General features: G+C 36.1%; 1 protein-coding gene across 3 annotated transcripts in view; it reads left to right on the forward strand.

Annotated features, from left to right (window-relative positions):
• The window catches only part of WASL (WASP like actin nucleation promoting factor), a 66,232-nt gene extending 46,125 nt beyond the window's left edge, over positions 1-20,107 (forward strand). Inside the window, exons 7-12 of one of the 3 annotated variants that reach the window (XM_089917452.1) lie at positions 686-728; positions 1,760-1,913; positions 6,955-7,475; positions 14,838-14,946; positions 17,485-17,573; positions 19,643-20,107. In XM_089917452.1, the coding sequence (XP_089773578.1) occupies positions 686-728; positions 1,760-1,913; positions 6,955-7,475; positions 14,838-14,946; positions 17,485-17,546 (889 nt within the window). In that variant the 3' untranslated portion in view covers positions 17,547-17,573; positions 19,643-20,107. The other 2 variants (XM_089917451.1, XM_089917453.1) reach the window with 2 other exon arrangements.
• Positions 20,108-24,549: the final 4,442 nt, after the last annotated feature.

The raw sequence follows: 24,549 nt of genomic DNA on the forward strand, positions 1-24,549 counted from the left end.
CAGTAGACTGGGTAGCTTATAAACAACAGAAATTTATTCCTCACAGTTCTGGAGGCTGTGAGAAAGGAAGACGCAGGAAAGATTCGGTGTCTTGTGAGGTCCCACTTCTTGGTTCATAGACAGCCATCTTCTCACTGTGTCCTCACATGTTGGAAGAGGGCGAGAGAGCTCTCCAGGACCTCTTTCTTAAGGGCACCAATCCCATTCTTGGGGAATCCACTCTCATGACCTCCCAAAATCCTCATCTCCAAGAACTATCACATTGGGGATTAGGTCTCAAGATAGGAATTTTCGGAAGACACACTCAGTCTATAGTAGGCATCAAACCTTTGGTATTTATTTGACATTTTTCAAGCATTCTCTTATCCATTATTTCATTACTTCATTACAAAACTCCTGTCCTCTCATACATATAATGCTTGTGTTCTTATGCTAGTTTGTCAGTTAAGGAAATGGATACTCAGAAAGATTGTGTAAAAATGTTACGGCTCAATTAGTAGCAGAGCCTGGGCTAGAATCCTGGTTTCTTGACTGCTTGTACGGTTTTTCCCTGAATATGGTTATGTCTATGAGAACTGTTAGTTCAGGCCAAAAATTCACTGAGTGGATTGGATTTCATATATATTAGGTTTTTAATACCATTTATGCATTTTATTTTTCTATATTTTTCTATCTACTGCTTTAGGCACATTGGACATGTTGGTTGGGATCCGAATACTGGCTTTGATGTAAGTGTCTTTTCAAGCCATAAGCATTATTATTCTAAATATGTGGGAATGTCATGGCCTATCTTTAGACTTTTATTCTTATTCATTTTTGTTAACTCTAGTGTTTATTGGAATGTGCTTGTATTTATGTTCATATTCCACTGAGGTTTTAAATCATAGACCGTTCTATCATTGATGGCTAAGTCTCTAAAGAGAAAGTTTTTTTTAACTCCTTGGCTTTATCTACTATAATGTAAAAACTCTATGTTTTGAAAGCCAAGAGAAGAAAATTATTTCTGCAAAGTGATCATTCGAGGGGAATATATGCCAAATTACTGGAAAGTACTATAATAAAATTCTGAATATCCAATTGTTAAAATTATCTAGATCTTTTTATTCTACTATTCTTTTTGGCAATTTCATCATTCATTAATTTATAGCATTGTGAGCAAAATAGTTGGAACTTGGTTACCTAAGTTACGTATTTAACATTTGGCAGATAATCAGGGTTTGGAAAAATTATTTGAAAAGAAATATTATTTGTGATTGGGGTCATAAATTATTTTGGTTATTTTTGTTAGAACTACAATGTTAACACCACAATGTTTTTGAGTGCCTCTTTGTGTTGGGCACTGTACAGGGTGCTTGGGTCATAAAGAGGTCCTTGACCTCAAATTTTCAAATGATTTACTTTTTTTGTGGTATTTGTGATTATACCTAAATCTTATTTAGGACAAGGTGGAATAGTAGGTGAGCATTAGAGATGTCTGAGTCATGAAAGGATTAGTAAAACTTTAAATGAGATGCCTTCTTTTTAAAGGTAGGGAACGAAGAGATGAGATAAAATATAAAACCTATTCTTTGTTCTTATCTTTTCTATTTTTTGTAAGACAGTTTAGTTAGCATATAAATAATCTAACTATATTAAAAATTTATAAACATAAAAGAAAATAATTTCATAAAGGGCATAGATATGAGAATAATATTTCAACTTGCTATTGTAAAAAATTTGACATAGGTTTTATAGTTAGCAGTTATTTTGTCTGTTGTAGCTGAATAATTTGGATCCAGAATTGAAGAATCTTTTTGATCTGTGTGGAATCTCAGAGGCACAACTTAAAGACAGAGAAACATCAAAAGTTATATATGACTTCATTGAAAAAACAGGAGGTGTTGAAGCTGTTAAAAATGAACTACGAAGGCAAGGTAACTTTTATTTCTATTCAGGCATTCTGATCTATTTTTTCTTTTGAATCTTTTGAGGTCAGTTTCATGGACGACAGCTACATACATTCACGTGAACCCTCCTTAAGCAGAATGTTCAAATTTATGGAGAACTAGTTTGGCCCAGTGTGTACTGTGTTTTACATTATTTCAGTATAATTGAAAAACTTGTCAAGGCTTTCCTTATTATTAAAAAGTCTTATATTAAATCAATGAAAATTCATACAAAATCTTCTGGCTATTTGTTTTAGAATAAAAAATAATAGTTGCATAATATTTCACTTACTGAATCTTAGAGACCACTATCAATGTTGTTTTTATTACAGTTCAGAAGTAGTAATTTAAATATAATCATGAATTCTGTAATGTATAATAAGCATTTTCAGAATATAAATAATGAAAAATCTATTTATTTTGAAATACATTTTTTTTCTTGGCTAAAGTATAAAATTTGTCATTTGGTACCTGAGAGCACAAACAACTTGCAACCTTTTAAGATCTGATATTTTATTTAAATCACCTTGTTTTTTGGTCATATCTTAATAATTGTTACAATAAAATGCAAATACAGTTAATTCTGAGTTTTCTAATATGACTGTTATCTCTTTGCCACCTTATTCATTTGGGGTTACTTTTCTTCTTCCTAGTCTTTGCATACTCATGATAGATAGTGTAGCAAAACAAAAGCTCCAGTTAATCATAGCATTCTTCTGAAGAATTTAACTCATTTTCAATTAGGTATTTGACTTACCTGTATCTTTTTCACTGCTGATGTTCATTCATTCATATATTCAGTAAACATTGTTATGTCAGCACTGGTCTCTACTCAGGATATTTAGATATAAAGGTACGGTTTCTGCCCCCAGAAATCTTAGTCTGGTGTGACAACAGGTACATAAACAAGTATACAGTCATAATTACTGTTGTGGAAACACAATGCTACTTCCACTGAAACTAATATGATGCTAATTTATCTTATTTCATGAAAAGATTACATTTCCAAATTCTGTGGATTTTTAATAAAAACATCTGGGGCACAGCAACATTATTGTTTTTTAATGCGGCCAGAATGAGTTGTAGTTACAGTTAGTATACAGATGATGGAAGGTCTTGAGGACCCCTAGTTTGTTCCTTGACTCTCTTTTTCTCCACGTTACCACTCACCTTCACCTTATACCAAAATATTTTCAGGGTCTCTCTGAGTTCTCTGAATTTATAAGTTTATAAATACTCTTGACATTTGTTAGTCCATACTGCTGCCCTCTCACCTGAATATCTGTAACTGAGAGTTGTCTGTATTAACTTAATTGAGTTTGTTTTTTAAACTTATTATTACTGCTTTTTATTCTAATTGCTTTGAAAACATCAAATTAGGCAAGGTCTTTCCTCAATTAACTTACCTAAAACAAAAAATATTCACAGGCATTACATAAAACATGCTTTGGGAACTTATACTCAAGATGCATATACTCAAGAATCTAACTCCCAGTTTGAAACCTTTTAGACAACCAAGATTGATTTTATAGAAGGTACATTTTTTTAGAGGAAGAATAAAAAGACAGATTAATGATTTTTATTAAGGAAATGTTTTCTAGGCAAAACATATAGTGTGTTCAGAAGTATGAAAAAAAATTAGAGACAGAGAAGTTTATGAAGTTATCATAAAAATATATTTTGTAAAACTTAAATCTCTTGAAATTTATTTTGTAAAATCATGTAATCAAATTTGTAAAAAGTAGGAGACCTTGTGTATGTTTTTGTGTGGGTGTCTTTGCAATTGTTTGAAGTCCATTAATTTCTAATAATCTGTTCTTAGGTCCACCACAGTGGAGTGGTATGTATGGGGGATGTTATTTGGCCCAGTGTACTAAATTATGCATGTGTTTATTTTCAAAGAAGCTACAACTCATTTATCCTGCCTCCAAATCTAACATCCAGTAAGGTTTTCTGCCTTCTATTCAAACTAATGTTTGGGGCTGTGTAACTAATGTTACATAGATGCTGAAGTAAAAAAGGAAGTTTATTTCTATATGAGTCAGAGCTCATATTTCATCTGTAATTTAGATAATTTTTTTGAAATTCTGTGGATTACCTCTTAACAGCACCACTGTTTTTATTATTACTTAATATACTTATTTTTAGTGATTGCTTTTCACACTTGGCATTATTTCAATAACCTACATAAAATATACTTATATTTTTACATTAATTTGGGGCAGTGGGGAGGACTAAACATAAGCAAACATGCAGTTATAAATGACTACTCAGAGAGTTGTTAGTATTCCCATAAGTTTAAATTTGTCTTGAATAATACTTGCCTGGTTTACTTCATCTTCATGAGAGTAGTTTCCTGAATTCTATAAAACTACATTTCTTTTAAATATTAGTTATATTTATATTATTTTACAATTTCTGCTTATAATTCCCTTAAATAAATATCTAGAGTTATCTACCAATTACTCTTAATATTAATTTGATCTGAAATAATATCTGAAAGTTAAGTATATCAACTTTTCTTTATAGTGCAGCATCAAGACGGGGTTTTTTCCATAAGCCTCAGTCTTTCCTCTTTTCTAACTAAGCTTTGATAGTAAGAACAGTTTTATTTGGTGTAACTTTTGTGTCATGCTTTTTACTTTATGTATTTATTAAATATCTAAGAACTATCATTGTCATTCTGATTCTGGTGTTTGTGTGACTCAGTTTTGAAAATCTGTAGGCCACCAGACTTTCTCACAGTGGTGTGTGATCTGCTCAGCAGACATTTTTGTGCATGTGAACCTAACTAACGTGCCGTCTCTCCTCTCCTCCTGTTTTAATTCTTTCACATTTTTACCTTGGTATGATGTGGCATATCTTTTGCATACTTTCCTTTTTTTATGTAGGCATAATACAGATTGTAAAAATAGAAAGTTGGTAATAGATGTTTCCTCATGAAAATATAGAGATGTTTCCACTCACTTTTCAGATAATAGAAATGCTGAACTTGTGCTGTACCCAAACTTGGTGCAGTTGATAATTTATTCACTATCAATTAAGGCTCTCCCTTTGCCTGAACAATAATTTACTGTCTCTTTGAATGGGTATTAGCTGAATCCCAAATTATTCCAATAAATGTGCTTATTCCCAGTTCAAAAGAACTTTAAATCTATCTATTGAAGAGATACATCATTGTACATATAAAAGATTATGGTTCCAGAGTCCTTGTGAAACCACAGGAAATGATGGACTAATACCTTTTCTAGTAGAATAGAGTGGGTCCTTTTCCTCTTGATTAACAAACAACTAAATCATAAAAATGCTAGTTCAGACAACGTTGTTTTTTGAAATGTAAACCTCAGCTGATTAAAATGAAATCTTTGTATCTGCTTGAAGGATTTGATGTACTCTTATTCAGGGAGTGTACATAATATACATATGCCATATCCTCTTGGTTTTACCCTGTTATTACAAATTATGTTAGGAAAAGAATTTGGTTTTAGCAAGTTTAAATCTCCTTGCCTTGGATCTGGTGAGAAAATTAGGTGAACCTTAGCTGCAACACCCAGATCTCCAGTATGCCTTGAGTGTAAATCATAGGAACTTCCCTCAGTGATGGCCTGTATCCAAGTAGGATGACTGTCCTGTTTGCAGCTATATATTATTTCCAGTTTTAAAAGTTTCTATGCCAGGAGACAGTACCCTTGTGAGCTTTGGCCTTTCCGTATATTTCATCTAATGTTTATGACTATATTTGATAGCATATTTTAGAGTGTATTTCCCATGATAGTCCCAGATAAAATCAGAAGATAATGTTTGATTTCCTTTGAACTGAGGGGGGCTTTTTCTTCTCTGGTATCATTGCATTATTGAGCATCTGAGCCTATTATTATTTGAAATTAAGGTAGGTATTTTTATTATATAGATTGTAGAAATATCCATCAATAATATATTAGTTTGTACCAGTAAATACAAATAGCTGTTATGGGTTTTAGGATTTCTTTATTCCTAAAAATAGTTATTTTTTCTAGTCACTCTTTAAATGAATGGAGAAATAATGAAGTTCATTATTATGTAAGTTTGTGTATGCTGTTGGTAAAATCATGTCATGTAATAAATTTTGTACTTTGAATTTGTTTCTCTATTTTAGCTTACATATTCCCTTAAGTAAAATAAGAATGTGTATGTCATTACTACCAGGATAATGTTAATATTTTATTAATAACTTTAATTTTACAGTGTTTAGAAATCCTCAGTTAATTTGTGAATGGATAAGTAGTTGAACATTTCAGCTGAGCAACCAGCCTCCCTTAATGCCATCACTGGAATTGCTGACCATCTTTTATTAATGTAGTACAACAGATACAATATATACATGATATATTGTATTATATATCATTATAATATATATTTATTACATAACTTGTATTATATATTATTATATGTTCTATACATGTAAAAATGTAGGACAATATAAATTACAAATGTAAGTTAGGTGACAAAGATTTACATTGTCAAAAAGTTTGAGTTTAGCTCAGATTAACTTGAATAAATTCTAATAGATTATACTACATTAACTATTTAATTCTGAATGTAAATTAATTTTATAAAACAACTAAATATACTTGATTCTTTAAAGAGGGAAGGTATCCATTAATTTTTATGAAAATGTAAAATGTCGCTTATTGCCCAAAGTGTTTGATATCATTGTTATAGTTTTATTATTATTACATAAAAATGTGTTTATCCCCTTACCCTGATAAGTGGTGCTGATTCCTAAAAACTAAATTCTATTTTAGCTAGTATTTTTTCAGGATAGACAAGGAAGGCGATCTTCAGGCCGAGTAGTCCCAAACAGAGTTGTAAGATATCATCTGTGCCCAGATACCTTTGTAAAGTAACATACAAAGATGAGGCCTCTTTTTTCCCCCTCATATTGTTTTTTTTTAATACATGTTGAAATGAGCCGCTTTTTCAGTATCATGTTTGCCGGGGGGGGGGGGGGCGGGAAGCATGCTTTTCTTTTTTTCTGTTTTCATTGCAGCACCACCACCTCCACCACCGTCCCGGGGAGGGCCGCCTCCTCCCCCGCCGCCTCCGCACAGCTCGGGCCCTCCTCCCCCTCCTGCCCGGGGAAGAGGGGCTCCTCCCCCTCCCCCTTCAAGAGCTCCCTCGGCTGCGCCGCCACCGCCGCCTCCGTCCAGGCCAGGTGTCGGGGTGCCTCCGCCACCGCCAAACAGGATGTACCCCCCCCCTCCTCCGGCCCTTCCCTCCTCAGCGCCTTCCGGGCCGCCGCCACCTCCTCCGCCAATGTCGGTGGCGGGGCCGGCGGCACCGCCCCCGCCGCCTCCACCTCCCCCGCCGCCGGGGCCGCCACCTCCCCCCGGCCTCCCTTCCGATGGTGACCATCAGGTTCCAACTTCTGCAGGAAGCAAAGCAGCTCTTTTAGATCAAATCAGAGAGGGTGCTCAGCTAAAAAAAGTGGAACAGAACAGTCGACCGGTGTCCTGCTCTGGAAGGGATGCGCTTTTAGACCAGATACGGCAGGGTATTCAGCTGAAATCTGTAAGTAATCTGTTCCTTTCGGTTTAGACTGCCTGTTTTAATGGAATTTTTAAGCAATTATAAGACATCTTTGAAAAAAATTTTTTTACTTTTTCTCTTGGTGTGTGTTTTTCCAACCCTTACATACCCTAAAATGCATAAGTTTATACCTTTACCTGTGTGGTCCATACTTCTGTATCAAAATATCACCCCAGAAAGTTCCCTCATGCCTCTCCCTTCTCAGAAAGGATCACTGACCTGATTTCTATCACCATAGGATTAGTTTGCCTATTCTAGAACTTCATATAAAGAATATTGCACTATGTTTGCAATCTGTCGTTCTACACTTTTAAATAAATTTTAATTTAAAGAAAAATCTTTATTAAACTATACAGAAGTAAAAATAGCCCGGTTGAAACCAATTGTAATCATTTTAGCAAAGTCAAACCATTAACTTTATGAAAACTAAACCATATTTTAAAGTTTCTGTGTCTGAAATTTAGATGAGTAGAGAATCAGACTCCACAGAAAATTCAGAATTCTAATTAGAATTTCTATAGTGACAGATAATTTTGGATTCTCGGAATTGGTTGAGGTCATCGTTCCATCTTCCAGAGCAGAGGTTGGCAAACTTTTTTTTTAAAGGACCAGATAGTAAACATTTTAGGCTTGCAGGCCATATGGTATCTGTTAACAGCTGCTCAACTCTGCTATTATACCACAAAAGCAGCAGCTGTAGACAGCACATAAGTGAGTGGGCATGATTGTGTTCTATAAAGCTTTATTTATGGACACTGAAATTTGAATTTCATGTAATTTGCACATATCACAGATATTCTTCTTTTGTTTTCTTTCAACCATTTAAAAATGTGTAAAAAATCATTCTTAGCTTTAAAAAAGTTATACAAAAACAGGGGACAGGCTAGATTTGGTCCATGGCAGTAGTTTCCTGACCCCTGACCTAGAGCCTAACCTGGCTAACATTCACATGCTTCCTCTGGGCCTTTATGTGTGGTCTCTCAGTTCCAGGAGGAACATTTGCTCTGCAGGGCTTCAGGCAGGTTATGGATGGTAGATTTTTCTATGAAGTAAATGGAGCTGAAAGGAGATTTTAATTGAAAATTATTTTGCAATGTGTAGAGAATTATGATAACTTACTAAATCTCAGAAGCTTTAGCTAGGAAGAGAATGTTGGCTAGGGAACACAGCTAATCGAATGAAATCATTTAAACATCAACCTAGCACAGATTTAAGAAACTTCTTTAAAATGTGTCTACATCTTTTCTTAATATGTATTCAGGATGATACTTAGATCAGCCTGTGAACAATCACCTCTGCTCCCTCTCCCCATTTAGTTCAGACTACAGGTTTCTCAGGAGCAGTTGAAGAACTTTGAATAGTTGTTGGTGGGGGGAATTATTGTCAAAATGACCACAGCCCAGGTGAATAGCAGATTTTAATGGGGTCATATACTTTAGAATTTCAAATACATAAGTTGACCCTTGGACAGCAATGGGAGTTAGGGGTGCCAGCCCCCTGAGCAGTCAAATCTGTGTATAACTTTTGACTCCCCAGAACTTAATTACTAGTGGCCTACTGTTGACTGGAAGCCTTACCAATAACATAAACAGTTAATTTAATACATATTTTGTATATGTATTATATACTGTATTCTTACAACAAAGTAAGCTAGAGAAGGGAAATGTTATTAAGAAAATCATAAGGAAGAGAAAATACATTTATAGTACTGAACTGTATTTAACGATGCTGTAAGTTTACATCATCTGTTTACAAGATGAATAATCTATCTGTTAGTACCTACATCAATTTGGTCAATATTGTCTTATTAATATAATACAAACACTGTAGATGTTATATGTAATACTAACAGTAGACATCAAAAATGAAAAGAATGTGAGAAATTTATATTTATTTACACGTATAATAATTCATGCAGCGTTAACGGAGAGGCAGCCATATGATTGCTTTATGGTAGCCTAGCATATTCGATATGGTTGCTTCACAGTAGCTAGCCTATATACTAGTGAATGAATCGCTATAAAATTTTTATGGCATATGTTAGTACAGTCATATTCATAATACTGTATTGGGAACATTGTTATATTTTTTTTCAAAAACCACTTGGCTGTGAAGGTAGGCAGATACGCAGTTTCTCCAGTTACGAGAGAGAGAGGCATACTGTATGGTAATGTAGTTCTTCAAAGGCAAAGTTGTAAAACAGTAAGAAAACTAACACAGCATTAATTTTATATTAAATATCCCTCACCTTACGCCTATGTAAGGAGCGGCTATCCACTTCAACTCTTACACACAGTGTTCTACATGATGAATACTTAGGTGGTGATGATGACACAAAAATATTTCATACAGTTCTTGCCATATACTTATTAGATTTTCACACAGACACACATACACAACAGAGAAATTTATTAACTGTACAGCATGATGATTACTATTCATTAAGTGGAAGTAGGTCATCGTAAAGGGCTTCATCCTTGTTGTCGTCACGTTGAGCAGGCTGAAGAGCAGGAGGAGGAAAAGGAGGTGTTGGTCTTTCTTGCTGTCTCAGGAGTGGCCTCAATGGAAGAGGTGGAGGGAGGGGTAAGGGGAGGCAGGAGAGGCAGGCATACTAATTTTATAGAACTATATCATACTGGGTTGGCCAAAGAGTTTGTTCGGTTTTTCCCGTAAGATGGCTCTAGTAGTGCTTAGGTTGTCTTTAACTTCATTCAAAACAATTTTATTAGATTGTATTGTGACAGCTGTCTTATCAGCGTGCATTAAAAAAAAAAAACTTACCAAAAATTGGTGAATTTTTGTGTAGCCGTTTTAACATTGAAAATGAAAGAAAAACAACATTTTCAGCATATTATGCTTTATTATTTCAAGAAAGGTAAAGACACAGCCGAAACGTAAAAAAGGACTTGCACAGCGTATGGAGAAGGGGCTGTGACTGATAGAATGTGTCAAAAGTGGTTTGCGAAGTTTCGTGCCGGAGATTTCACGCTGGATGATGCTCCACGGTCAGGGAGACCAATTGAAGTTGATAGCGATCAAGTCAAGACATTAATTGAGAACAATCAGTGTTATACCACGCTTGAGATAGCCGACATACTCAAAATATCCAAATCAAGCGTTGAAAATCATTTGCACCAGCTTGGTTTATGTTCATCGCTTTGATGTTTGGGTTCAACGTAAGTTAAGCGAAAAAAACCTTCTTGACCATATTTCCACATGCAATTCTCTACTGAAACATAACGAAAACATTCCGTTTTTCAAACAAATTGTGATGGGCAACGAAAAGTGGATACTGTACAATAATGTGGAATGGAGGAGATTGTGGGGCAAGCGAAATGGACGACCACCAACCACACCAAAGGCCGGTCTTCATCCAGAGAAGGTGATGTTGTGTATATGGTGGGATTGGAAGGGAGTCCTCTATTATGAGCTCCTTCCAGAAAGCCAAACAATTAATTCCAGCAAGTACTGCTCCCAATTAGACCAACTGAAATCAGCCCTTGACGAAAGCATCTGGAATTAAGTCAACAGAAAACACATCATCTTCCATCAGGATAATGCAAGACTGCATGTTTCTTTGATGACCAGGCAAAAACTGTTACAGCTTGGCTGGGAAGTTCTGATTCATCCTGCATATTCACCAGACATTGCACCTTCGGATTTCCATTTATTTCGGTGTTCACAGAATTTTTTTAATGAAAAAAAATTTGAATTCCCTGGAAGACTATAAAAGGCACCTGGGACAGTTCTTTGCTCGAAAAGATAAAAAGTTTTTAGAAGGGCTTCCCTGGTGGCTCAGTGGTTGAGAGTCCGCCTGCTGATGCAGGGGACACAGGTTCGTGTCCTGGTCGGGGAAGCTCCCACATGCCGCGGAGCGGCTGGGCCCGTGAGCCATGGCCGCTGGGCCTGCGCGTCTGGAGCCTGTGCTCCACAACGGGAGAGGCCACAGCGGTGAGAGGCCCGCGTACCGCCAAAAAAAAAAAAAAGTTTTTAGAAGATGGAATTACGATGTTGCCTGAAAAGTGGCAGAAGATAGTGGAACAGAAGGGTGACTACATTGTTCACTAAAGTGCTTGGTGAAAATGAAAATGTGTCTTTTATTTTTACTTGAAAACCAAAGGAACTTTTTGGCCAACCCAATAATTCCTTGTTTTAGTTTTAGTACCCATATCATAGAAGGGTCCATGTTGTAAAGGAAGTCAAATGCAGTCTTGAATAATCCGAGAACCCTTCTTCCAGATTGTGTAATGTCCATTTGTCTTCCTGGCACTGCTTCTTCTACATTTTCTTCATCATCATCTGGCACTGGTTTGGAAACACTCATCTTCATCAAGTCATCTTCTGTTAATTTTTCTGGTGTGGTATCTGTTAGCTCTTTTATTTCTCCAAGATCCATATCTTGAAACTCTTCACCACCACTGCCACCACCCCCCGCCACCTTTTTTGCCATATCAATGATCTCTTTCGTGATTTCCTTGCTTGGCTCTGTTGTAAATCCTATGAAGTCATATAGAACATCTGGACACAGTTTCTCCAGCAGGAATTTATTGTTTCGGGCTTGATGGCTTTCACCACATTTTCTGTAAGAACAATGGCATCTTCAGTGATGTAATCCTTCCAGACTTTCATGATGTTCTCTCTCTCGGAGTTCTCTTCTATAGTTGACAGTTCTTCACATAGAGTACCATGTGTAATGAGCCTTAAAGGTCTTTATGACCCCCTGATCTAGAGGCTGAATTAGAGATGTTGTGTTGGGGGCAAGTAGACCACTGTGGTGTTGAAGTCATGGGGTTCTGGGTGGCCTGAGCGCTCTCCAATATCAAAAGGACTTTATAAGGTGGTCCCTTACTGGCAAGGCACCTCCTAACTTCAGGGACAAAGCATTGATGAAACCAATTCAGAAAAAGTGTTCTCCTTGTCCAGGCCTTTTTGTCATCTAACCAAAAAGACTGGCAGCTGGTGTTTATCTTTTCCCTTCAACAAGAGTTAGCAAATTTATAGATAAGGGCAGTCCTGATTGTAAACCTGACTGCATTTGCACAGAACAGCAGAGTTAACCTATCCCTCCTCAATCCTGGTGCTTGCTTCTCTTCCTTACTTATAAGTGTCCTTTGTGGCATTTTTCTTCCAGGGCACTTCTAGGGCACTTTCGTCTACATTTAAAACCTATTCAGGCAGATATCCTTTCTCCTCTATTATTTTCTTAATGGCATCTGGGAACTCCTCTGCTGCCTCTTGGTCGGCAGAAGCTGCTTTTCTTTTAAAGCCAAACCTCTTTCTAAAATTATCAAACCGTCCTTTGCTGGCATTACATTTTCCAGCTTTAGATCCTTCACCTTCCTTTTCATTTAAGTTGTCATGTAATGACTTCACTTTTTCTCAAATCATTAGAGTCTATAGGTATGCCTTTCTTATAGCAATCCTGCATCCACATGGAAGCTGCATTTCAATATGAGATATAAAGTTATTTCACAAAAAGTGCAAGGTTTTTGCACCTGATGATGTAGCTGCAGCGATGGTTTCATGAGTTTCTGGTTCTTTTTTTTATTATGGTCCTTAATGCCGGATTCATTTATCTTGAAACAGTGGGCAGCTGCAGCTGCAGCCCTCAGTCTACAATACATATCACACAATTCAGCTTTTTCTTGTAATGTCATGACTTTTCTCCGCTTCTTGGGAGCACTTCCGCATTACTAGTGGTGCTTAGTATGGGTCCTGTGGTTTTGGTCAAGGTTTGCAGTATTGCACTAAATACAATGAAAAATACACGAGAACTGCGAGAGATCACTTTTTACTGTGATACGCAATTTATTGGAGGGACAAACTGCTCACACTAATAACATCACAGGGAGTTTTAAGCGTATACTCACAACACTTGAGCATACTGAAATAGCAATAGGAGGTGGGTACAAAATTATTACAGTAGTACAATGTGCACTGCAGTTAATCTTATGCAGTTATGATTTAAAACTGCATCTTTATGTTTGTTTACAGTTCTCTCAACAGGGAATGGTGCCGTGTACAGTCGGTGTATAAGCTTTAATAAATTCTATCTTTTTATAATAGATTTATATATATTTTATGGTAGTAAATGATAAAATAGATGTGTATATATGTTTTATGCAATCATGACATATCTAACTTTTTCTTAATTTTTTCCATACTTCTAGGCAGTGTGATTCATCTGTAAGTTTTTTCAAATGTAGCAAATCTTTAAAAAGTTTTCCAATATATTTGTTGAAAATAATCTGCATATAAGTGGACCCATGCAGTTCAAACTCGTGTTGTTCAAGGGTCAACTATGTGTGTGTGTGTGTGTGTGTGTGTGTGTAATTATTTAGTATAGCTGTGCTATTTCATTTTTAATTATACCAGTATCATCCCAGGGACAAAGTTAACAAAATGACTGTTCTGTATAAACGACTGCTCATTTTCGTCAGAGTGCATACAGCGATAGTTTCTAAATTGTATTTTTTTTTTCTAAATCTCTACAAACTTCCTGTAGTCTCTTTTTTAATGAGTGTTGGAATCAGGGATTATTTTATATAGAAATTAGATTTTAATGAGACCCTTTGATATTGATTTTTTTCCCCCAAATGTAGTTTATATTAGGTAAAGTAGTTTAGTTAGGGATAGTTAGTTGCCTTGTGAGGTACATTTTGAAAGCTACGCATCTGATCTCCTCCTCCTACATGATATGAGAAGGAAGGTTCATTTTGAATTCTAGTATATATATTATATATTGTACATATTTACATTATAACTTTATATTAAGTATAATATTTAAAGTTATAAAGCCTATTAGTAAAGCTGAGTTTTTCTAGGAAACCATAAGTCTCTTTAATTGCTCTTAGATATCCTAAAATGTTCTTCTCTCATAACTTTAGGAATCTAAATACTACCTTAGTTTTGTAAAATGATGTCCTTTTATAATCGTTTTAAAGTTTCTCATCAGCCAAGGCTTTGTGTACTAGAATGAACAGAAGTAACCCAGCTGTAAGGGCAAGTATTATTTAGGAAAAAGTTTGACTGTTGTATTAAATTTGGAAATGTATTAATGGCTTATACATTAAGGAGGGGAAATGTATCTTGGAGATATTAAATTTGGAAATGTATTAATGGCTTATACATTAAGGAGGGGAAATGTATCTTGGAGAATTATTTTAAGGCAGCAATTTTTTTTCTTCTTAATTTTGTTAATCCTATTCTAGGCTTGATTGTTTGCTTTTTTTGTTTTGTTTTGTTTTAAAATAATAAAGTGATTCTAAGAGAGAAAGATTTTCTGGAGACAGAGATTTGTTGCTAAGGATGTGTTACTAAATTTTGCTGATTTTCCTTTCCAAGGTATCTGACGGCCCAGAGTCTACACCACCGACACCTGCACCCACTTCAGGAATTGTAGGTGCATTAATGGAAGTGATGCAGAAAAGGAGCAAAGCCATTCATTCTTCAGGTATATTTGCATGTGTATATATATATTTAATAAATTTGAAGTTCTGCTTCTCTTTTTATTCTGTGACACAATCTTTGCTAGATTTTCCCCTGCTATTGAATAACTTATTGATGTAGGTTCTAGGATATATTTTAAGTTGTTGCAACTGTGACTAGTCTATTTGAAGCTTAATGGATGTCAAGACACCACTGTCATAATCATAAATTGGAAGAACAACTTTAGCAAAATGACAATTTTGTTTCCTGAACCAGAAATACTAATAGAATGCCTGGCAAACAACTTGTAAACAAGGCTGGAGAGTCCTGAATCTCATTCCTGTGACATTCTTGTGACATAAGAAATTTAGGTTTCCCTGATTTGCAAGAGTTGGGGCTGAGAAATGAGATAATTTATACTGTTTCTAGGGTTTAGTAAAGAATCCTAAAGTTTTTTGTTTCCTCTTTTTTTTTTCCTAAAAGGCGTATTTGAATAAACTAGTACTTATTTGAGGTTATTAAACATATGTACACCACCACGTAAATGAATATCACTTTTAAAAGAGAGAAAGAATATGGGTTTTGCTGATGTGATGGTTGAGGTTTACTGGAGAACATGATGTACTAGAAGCAGATCTTTGTTCTTATTAAATCTATTACTTACTCCCTGCGGTGGACCTCAATTCTCCAGTTTGTTACATGTAGAGAATTCATAAATCAGATGATTGATATGAACAGTAAGTAAATTAATATGCAACTAACCAGCAGATTGCCTAGCACATAGTAGGTGTTCAGTAAATGTTATTTTCCTTCTCTTTCTTTCTCCTTAAGGATGTGGGTATCTAAGATCTTTTAGCAACATTTGTTTTTCTTAAATAGGCATTTTTATTTCCATACCGTGTTACAAAGATAGGATAGGTTAATTCAGTCCACAAATATTTATTGTGGAATAATAATAAAATAACAAAACAACAAAAATTCCTGCCTTCATGGACCATGCATTCTAGTGAGAAAGAGAGAGACAATAAATAAAACAAATTAGAAAATATGTATATTAAATGGTGATATGTACTAAGGACAGAAATTAAGCAGAAAAGGGAGATATAAGGACTAACAGGCCGTGAGAGGGAAGCTCATTTTGAAATAGGATAATGAGACCTACCTAAGATGTCATGTGAGAAAAGACCAGATGGAGTTCAGGGAGTAAACCATGTAGAAAACAGGAAAGTGCATACAGCCGGTACAAAGTTCCTGAGGTTGAGGAACAGTGCCAATCAAGGTCAGTAGGGCTGGAATAAGAGAGCAGGAGAAAGAAGAAGGAATGTAGTTTGAGAGGTGGCAGGGCGTCAGGAGTAAGGCTTTGGAAGCCATGAATGTGATGGGAAGCCACTGGAAGGTTCTTAGCAGAGGAGTGGCAGTGATCCAAGCTAGAGATGATGCAGGTTTGAATCAGGTTGGTAGCGCCTGAGAAGTGGTTGGATACCAGTTATACTTTGAATATGGAGGTCATTGGGTTTGCTGATGGATTGGAAGTGAGGTTTGGAAAAAAAGGAGTGATGGATAACTCTGAGGTTTTTGAACTGAGCAGCTGAAAGAGTGAAATTTTCTTTAACAGAGTGGGAAAGATTTAGGAGTAGCAAGTTGGAAAGGAAGGATTAGGAATTTGATTCTGTACATATTAAATTTGAGATACTTATTAAAAAATTAAAAGTAGATTTTGAGTAGACATTTGGTTATGAGTCTGGAATTCAGGGGAGAGATGTGAACGGTTAATATAAATTTGCATGTTATTAAGATATACATGGTATTTAAAGTTATGGAACTGGATGAGATCATCAAAGTGGGTATAAATGGAGAAGAGAAAGTTTAATGGGTTCGGAGCACTGGAGAGTGTGGTATCGTAGAAGTCAGATGAAGAAGTGTTTGAAGGAGGATGGAGTGATCATCTGGGTCAGGTGGGTGTGATGGGTCAGGAAAATGAGAACAGAGAATTGAGCTTTAGCTTTAGCGACGGTAGGTCCTCGGTGACCCGGAAAGAGCAGTGTCAGTGGGTTCAAGGGAGAATAGGGGGAAGAAGAGGAGATTAGGTACTGGGACTGCCTACTCCGTTTCCTTTATGGCTTAGTGCTGATGCCGTTCCCACCTGTCACTGGAATTATAATTAAAATTGGTAGCCAAACAATGTGCTGGTTATATTTTTTACAACTTTTCTTTAAAGACAGTCATTGAAGGGGCCTTTGTTGGGTTTGCAATATGTGAGCCTAAAATTCAGAGAGATCAACTCAAATGTGATTTTACATATAAAGAAACACAGGTTGAAACTGGTTACATAGATACTTAGGAACTAGGACCCAAGTCTTCTTAGTCATGTTCTAATCTTCAACTTACTATCAAATACTCTTTAGATGTATTTTACTGATTCATTTTAAACCATTTTAGTAGCTAGATTCCTCGAGGTTTGTGTTTTAGAAGCTGAATAATTAGAGAAGTCCCCTAAGAATTCTGAAGTGTCATTTGACTTATGCATATGTTTTAATTGTTTGTACTAATGATTCTCTTCTAGATGAAGATGAGGATGAAGATGACGAAGAAGATTTTGAGGATGATGATGAATGGGAAGACTGATCTATATATTATATATATATTTTTAAGGTGAAATACTAAACACTGCTTTCTGTCTATGGATTCTGTAAAATTATCATGTAAATGTTCTACCAATTTGCTGTATATTTTTGTTGCCTTTTTTGCTTTTTTTTATTAATCTGTGCAATACCTCATTTAATCTGTAAGGGTTTGTCATAATCCTCTGCAAAGCTACTCCCTGTTACTGTGTGCACGTTTACACCAGGATGCTCACTTAATTTGTGAATATTTCTCATTCCATCAACAAGGGAGTTTAAATATTATATGTGAGACTGACAAAAACCTTAATGTAATTTAGTTATAATGCCAGAAGGAAAACACTATTTTCATACCCTACTTTTTCTGTACCTAAATTTTCTTATTAAAATCTAGTATAGCACTACATTCTTTTTTAAGTGATGCAAACTTTAGTTTATTTAGCCCCTTCATTTCGAACACATGCCACATGAATGTTGAAGCTGATACATTGCACAGTTCTCTAGACATCACTACACTGATGCAGTTTCTCAAATTTTAGCAATATGCGCTATGTAAAATCACTACAGAGATGCTAGTTGGGAAAATGGTAACACACCTCTTACAGCAGTATTGACTGTTACTGTACAGGTGTGGTATTTGGAGGCTGGAATCATAAGGAGCCCTTGCATACCTATGCTTGACTGAGGTTATTTTTGTGCTATAGCAAATGTGGCAGGCTCTTTTAGGCAAAAATTTTAAAAATATTTTTGGTACTATTCTGAAACAAAAGTTGTTAAGGTTTGGGGATCTTGGAGATAATTTCGTTCTACATGAACTGAAGGAGGCTATACATTGTGGTTACTTCAATATTTGGTTAAATATATGGTAAAAATCAGAACATCATAAAAGTGTGTGGAATTAAGTATTTTTATTTTGCAGTCTGTATAGATTGAGGTATTCAGAAATACCAGACATAAAAATCTTACCTATTTGGCAAAGGTATACACTGTAATGATGAAACTATTATGCTGTTTTTTTTAAGTTTGATAATTTCTCAAGATTTTTGTCAAATGTCAGGTGAAGGGTTACATTTTTCTTAAAAGATTGGTGGTCCCAATGTCAAATTTCTTGAAATACAAAACTGAATGACAGATTTTAAAAAAAAAACAAATAAAACTTTACAACCTGCACATTTGTTATGTATGCTAAATGATACGATGCCTCTCTACAATACACTAGTCTGCCTAAAGGTGGTTGTTTCATATTTATAGCATTAATTATCATACCTACCTACTTTAAAGTTTAGGTAGAAAAATTATCTGATTTACATACAGACACCTATTTTTCTCACATTGAGTCATACTCAGAATGTAGTTCCAAATGTATTTCATTACTATAGTCACAATATCCAACTAAAAATTAAGCTGTCTATAATTGTACCGACCAAAATCTGGTGTTGGCATGATCTTGACAGGCTGGACCTGCAAGATGTGGCTTGAATTTTAACCAGTTATCACATAATCTCTAGTGATCATGCGTCTAGTTATCATGAGAAATAATTTAAAAGGTTTTGCTGAAAGCAGTAAGTGGTGCAGTAAAACAGTTAAGTTATTCAAAGAATGTTACCTACCTTGCAGGAATAATTTAAGAACGTGGGAAAGATTCTAGACTTTTTGTTTCTTGCAAAAACAGTGCCCTCTGCTGCTGGAAACCTTTTTCTGCTTACTCTCATTTTTATTGTGGCTTGAGCTCTGTGGGTCTGGTGTGGATGAGGCTGGACAACTACTAACCAGTAAAATTAGAAATTTGTGCAAATGGTAAATAGAACATTGTAATTATTTTAAGTAATAATAAACGTGTTCCTTTCTTTTGTTTTAGACATTATACAGAATTTTTAAAATATCTTAGAAATATCTTTAAAGTAATGCCAATTTAAGATCTCTGTTAACTTTGGGGCAAGGAATTCAGGGTTTCCCCGCTGACTTTGTTATGATAAAGATTTATCAGGAGCTGCTCTGAGCAGAGGATATCAATTCTTTGAATTGGAAACGCAATTTGAAATACGTCAGGTGGGTATAAAATTTGCCAGTGATAATCGAGTTTATTCTTTCTTCTTAAAGGAAAAGTAAAAGACTTTGTTGTTGTTGTTTGTTGTTGTTGCACAAAGTCTGAGTCGCTATTGGTTGAAACACAGCAGCTGTGGAGCTCCGTCCAGCCACGAAGACTAAATCCGCTTTAGACGTAAAGGTTGCATGTTTCAGTCCCCCACTGCCTTGCGTTGTGGACAGCACTACACCTGTGCACAGCCTGAGGGCCTCCCACGTGTGCTCCAGCTAAATGATTGTCTGACAGCCTTCGCCTTTAACAAACTAGCATGAGGCTTTTTATATCTGAATGCTGCGTGATAGTTTCAGCTAGCCACATGCTGTATGTATGAGATTCATAAAGACTCTCAATCATTCACTTCCATTTATCAACCGAAATTTTGTTTAGTATGTGAAATATTTTTTTGAAATGTATAGTGAATAGGATGTTGCACTGGTGGCAATTCATCATGGAGCATAATAAAATTAATTTGACCCAAATAGTATAAAATAGTGTGTTTCTTATTTGTTTATTGTCAAGAGATTAAAATGGGTAAAAAATCTTAAACTGTATAGTAACGGGTTCATAGCAGTGAACAATAAGGGTTGAAAGTTTTAGCCCACTGCATGCCCTGAGAGTTGGAGCGTGCCGTTAAATAAACATGGTGAGCAAAAGAATGTTACACCCTGTTCTGGGAAACGTGACGGCTGCTCAGCTGTTCCCCTGGGAGCCACTGCTGTGGTACACAGAGCATTCACATTGCAAGGTCAAACCAGAACTCTCGCACACCGAAAATGTTGCAGTTTCCTAAATCAGAGTAATAGTGGAGTTTACTGGTAGTTGCAGTAGAAACCAAATATAAAGTTCATGTGGGACTTAAATAGCTTTTAGTAAATGGTTTCAAACATGGTGCTTCCTTTTAAATAGGAAATTCAGTTTTTGATAAATAGAATTTTCTGTTCTCCTGGCCCTGGCACAAGTGGGTGTCTAAAGATTAAACTGAGTTACGGAATCCAGCGTGTAGGATGCTACAAAAATGCCTTCTAAGAGTGTTAGTCAAATTTAAACGTTTCCATAATGATATTTCCTATTACAAATTTTGTTTCTTAAAAATTTTTTTAAAGAGGGAAGTGCCTCAGAATTGCCCTTGTCGCATTATATTAATCTAATCAGTGAAGAAATTCCTGAAACAACTTACTCTGCTTTAGAAAGGGAGTTCTTAAAGGACAGCTATAGAGATAAGGCCTATTTATAGTACAATAGAAAATTATTTATGGAAAAGTTGAGAAATTTTATTTTGCACACCTATCTTACTGACATTGTCACATCATACCTCCACAACACAGCATACTCTTTGTAATCACTTGTTCTTTTATTCATAGATTGTTTTTTTAACTTTGCTTTTAGTGAAGCCGCTGGAAAAAGGCGTAATAACTTGGCTGCTATGAATATGATGGGGAACTTACTTTGCAGTTAATACGAAGACTGCCTTTACTTCTATATGTGATACATGGTATCCTCCCTTGCCATGAGGGAACCCATTGCAAATTTTGGCTTTAGAACAAAATCTAGATAAATCAACCATAGCTTAAAAAAACATTTTTTAATATATATCAATGGCCATACTAACTATTGATACACATATAGTATTACTTTTTACACAAGTCCAGTGTATATCTAAACTGGTCATGTGTACCACCATCACGATTGACAAGTCAAGATATGAATAACAATTATTTTGAGTAAAATGTAACAGTAGCTTATGGGTGGTTTCTGGCTTAGATGTTTGTGTATTGGGGAATTTCTAGTAAATCGAAGTAGCCCCTTAATTTTTTAACAACCAAAAAAATTTAAGGATTTAAAAATTTTTTTTATTTAAGAAGAAGTACAGCTTTAGCAGTATCAAATTGCATTATGGAACTTGAAGTTCCAAGTGTCATGTTGGCATTTTCTGCCTTGAATTGGTTGGCGTGTCCTGACCTAAATTCAGTTTTATCTTAGTTATTGCTAGATGTGTGAGGACTTTCATCAAGGCCTAAATTCTAAGATTTTTGTTTTTGCAGTACGCGGGCCTCTTACTGTTGTGGCCTCTCCCGTTGCGGAGCACGGGCTCCAGACGCGCAGGCTCAGCGGCCATGGCTCACAGGCCTAGCAGCTCCGCGGCATGTGGGATCCTCCTGGACCGGGGCACGAACCCGTGTCCCCTGCATCGGCAGGCGGACTCTCAACCACTGCGCCACCAGGGAAGCCCAAAAGTCTAAGAATTTTTAAGCATCAGTATCACCTTATTTAAACAACTGTTTATTAAAATTAACTATGTGATAGGTATTGTAAAATACAACAGTTCAGTCAGCTTCCCTCCCTCCTGAAATGTAAAATATTTAACTTCACAATTGAAAGACAGTTGGAGACAATCGAGTTATATCAAGCCTATTCTCCTTTCCTGGGTGAGAGGGTATCCAGGGTAGTTGAGGGCCTTGCCTGAAGCCCATTAGAAAGCTAGGTACTAGAAGCCAGATCCGGCTACTAGGTCAGTTGCTCTTTCCCATTTATTACCATAATACTGTTTTATCCTTGTTTTCTCTATTTTCCTTAAATTGTGGATAAATTGCAGATTTACTTTGTTTCTGAAAGATTTATGGCTACAAATGTCACCCTTTCTCACGTGTCAGCTGGGTGTTGATAGAAGCCTCCAGCACATCCTGTTGTCATCTGCCCGGGAAAGCTGGCTTACTTTGAGGAGCCAGCCTCTGACTCTAAGGCATGTGGTAGTATTCTGGCTCAGTGACGGTGGCCACCCTACATTGTCCAGGCATTCAGTCGTCACAGGACACTCCTGTCATTTAGTATTGGGTCGAAATGAAATTGAGCTTTTTATTCTACATCCAAATTATTTTCATTCGTTTCTTATATATGTAAAATGGGCATTACCTTTATATAAACGTACGTATTTTGTAAAACCTTAGTCAACGGCCTCACAGAAAATTACTTTGAGGATGTATTAATCTTTCTGTATAATTTCCAATCAACAGCTGTACTGTCAATGTAAAGACCAGGAGTTCTTCCAAGGAGTACAAGGACAAACTGAACACTTTAAATCTAATTTCCTGGTTTTCTTGTTAGTGAGACAGGGGAGATTCTAATTTGGTTGCATGTACTTCACCCTTATTGTAAAAGGACAGGAAAATAAAACATATTTAGTATTTGTGGTGTTGAAAGAAACAAGTGAAAGGAAAAGGCATTATGTCCAATTAACTGTAGGGAAACAAATCATCAAAGCTGTTCATAATATCTCAATTCTGTAGTTGTCTGTAAGACAATTCTGGTTCTTAAATCAGTTTCTGGGCCTAAAAAGAAGCAACCTTTCCTTTTTCTTCTCTTTCTTTTTTTTTTTTTTTTAACTAGAGTGGGACTCCAAGGAGGCAGAGAACAGAAAGGAGGATTTTTGTCTGCTGCCAGATTTTTGTTTTAAGAATGGGATTGGGAAAACACGCAGCAAGTAAAATTAAGAAGTATATTCAAATCTCCATTTTGAAGGATGATAAGTAGTTAGGGAGAAGCTGATGAAATATTTAGCATATTTGGGTTTTGTTTATTGCGCAAGGATGTAAATGTAGAAAGGCCAACATCTTAGTTGTATACTCAGCTAAAGCTCAATCCATACTAGCCCATTCAAATGGAAATTTAAAATATTTTTTTTCTTTTTAAGACTCCTGTGAACTTTGCTATGGATATTTGCTGAAGGTTGTGATGTAGTTAACATTAATAGTTAAGTAATTATGAGAGTCGAGACTTCCCTGGCGGTCCAGTGGTTAAGGCTTCGCCTTCCAAGGCGGGGGTGGGGGGGGGTGCAGGTTCTATCCCTGGTCGGGGAGCTAAGATCCCACATGCCTCATGGCCAAAAAAACCAAAACATAAAACCAGAAGCAGTATTGTAACAAATTCAATAAGGACTTTAAAAATGGTCCATATCAGAAAAATCTTTAAAAAAATAAAACCAACTTAAAAAATTATTATTAGAGTCTAACTTAATAAGCATAGTCCTAGAATTGCAACCACTTTACAAGCCACCTGTAAATGGATTCTCTTCTGTAAGTGGTCTTGCTTTGTTCATGCATGAATGCCTCTGGCCCCTATGGAACATGTTTATAAGGACCTGTTGCCTCAAGATGTTTAGAAAGTTCAAGTAGATTCTGAGCCCGATGAATGCTTTAGATCTGTACCAGTGCCCCACGGTTTTACAGCCAACATGTCTGGGACAGCCTGATGAGGTTTATGCCAGTTAGACCACCAGCAAAGAGAAATTCTACACACAACCTGAGCCCTTTCAGCATCCTTCTTTTTACTTTCCATTTTCATCACTTTGTTTTCCAGAACGCAGAACAACAGAAAAACTGGTTTGACGGGGAACACTACAGTCAGCTCTCTGTTCCCGCAGATGTCATCCTCTAAAGACAAAGGGCCAACTCTATTCCCTGTACTACTACATTTTATTTTATTTTATTTTTAAATTTTATTTTATTTGACTTTACTTTTATTATTTTATTTTATTTATTTACTTTTATTTAAAATTTTTTGCCTCACCGTGCAGCTTGTGGGGTTTTAGTTCCCCAACCAGCAATCGAATCCAGGCCCTCGGCAGAGAAACCACAGAGTCCTAACCACTGGACTGCCACTTTATATAAGGGACTCGAGCAGCCTCGGATTTTGGTATCCATGGGGTTCATCTTCCGTGTATACTGAGGGACCGCTGTATATTTTTCATATATGTTTCTTCATTTCCCAGCTAGCTAAATCTGAAACCAATCATCATTACGTTGGCTATTCCAATAGCCTGCGTGGGAGAAGATGGATAGGGGGAAACATTATGCATTTGAGTTCAGTTGTAATTCTGTAAAGCTTACTCCTCAAGTGGGATTTGGTGGTTGTTGGAAAAGGTAGG

Source organism: Delphinapterus leucas, chromosome 9, assembly GCF_059928025.1.
Source record: "Delphinapterus leucas isolate spDelLeu-1000000601 "Yukka" chromosome 9, BTC_Dleu_Yukka2, whole genome shotgun sequence".
Taxonomy (NCBI): Eukaryota; Metazoa; Chordata; class Mammalia; order Artiodactyla; family Monodontidae; genus Delphinapterus; species Delphinapterus leucas.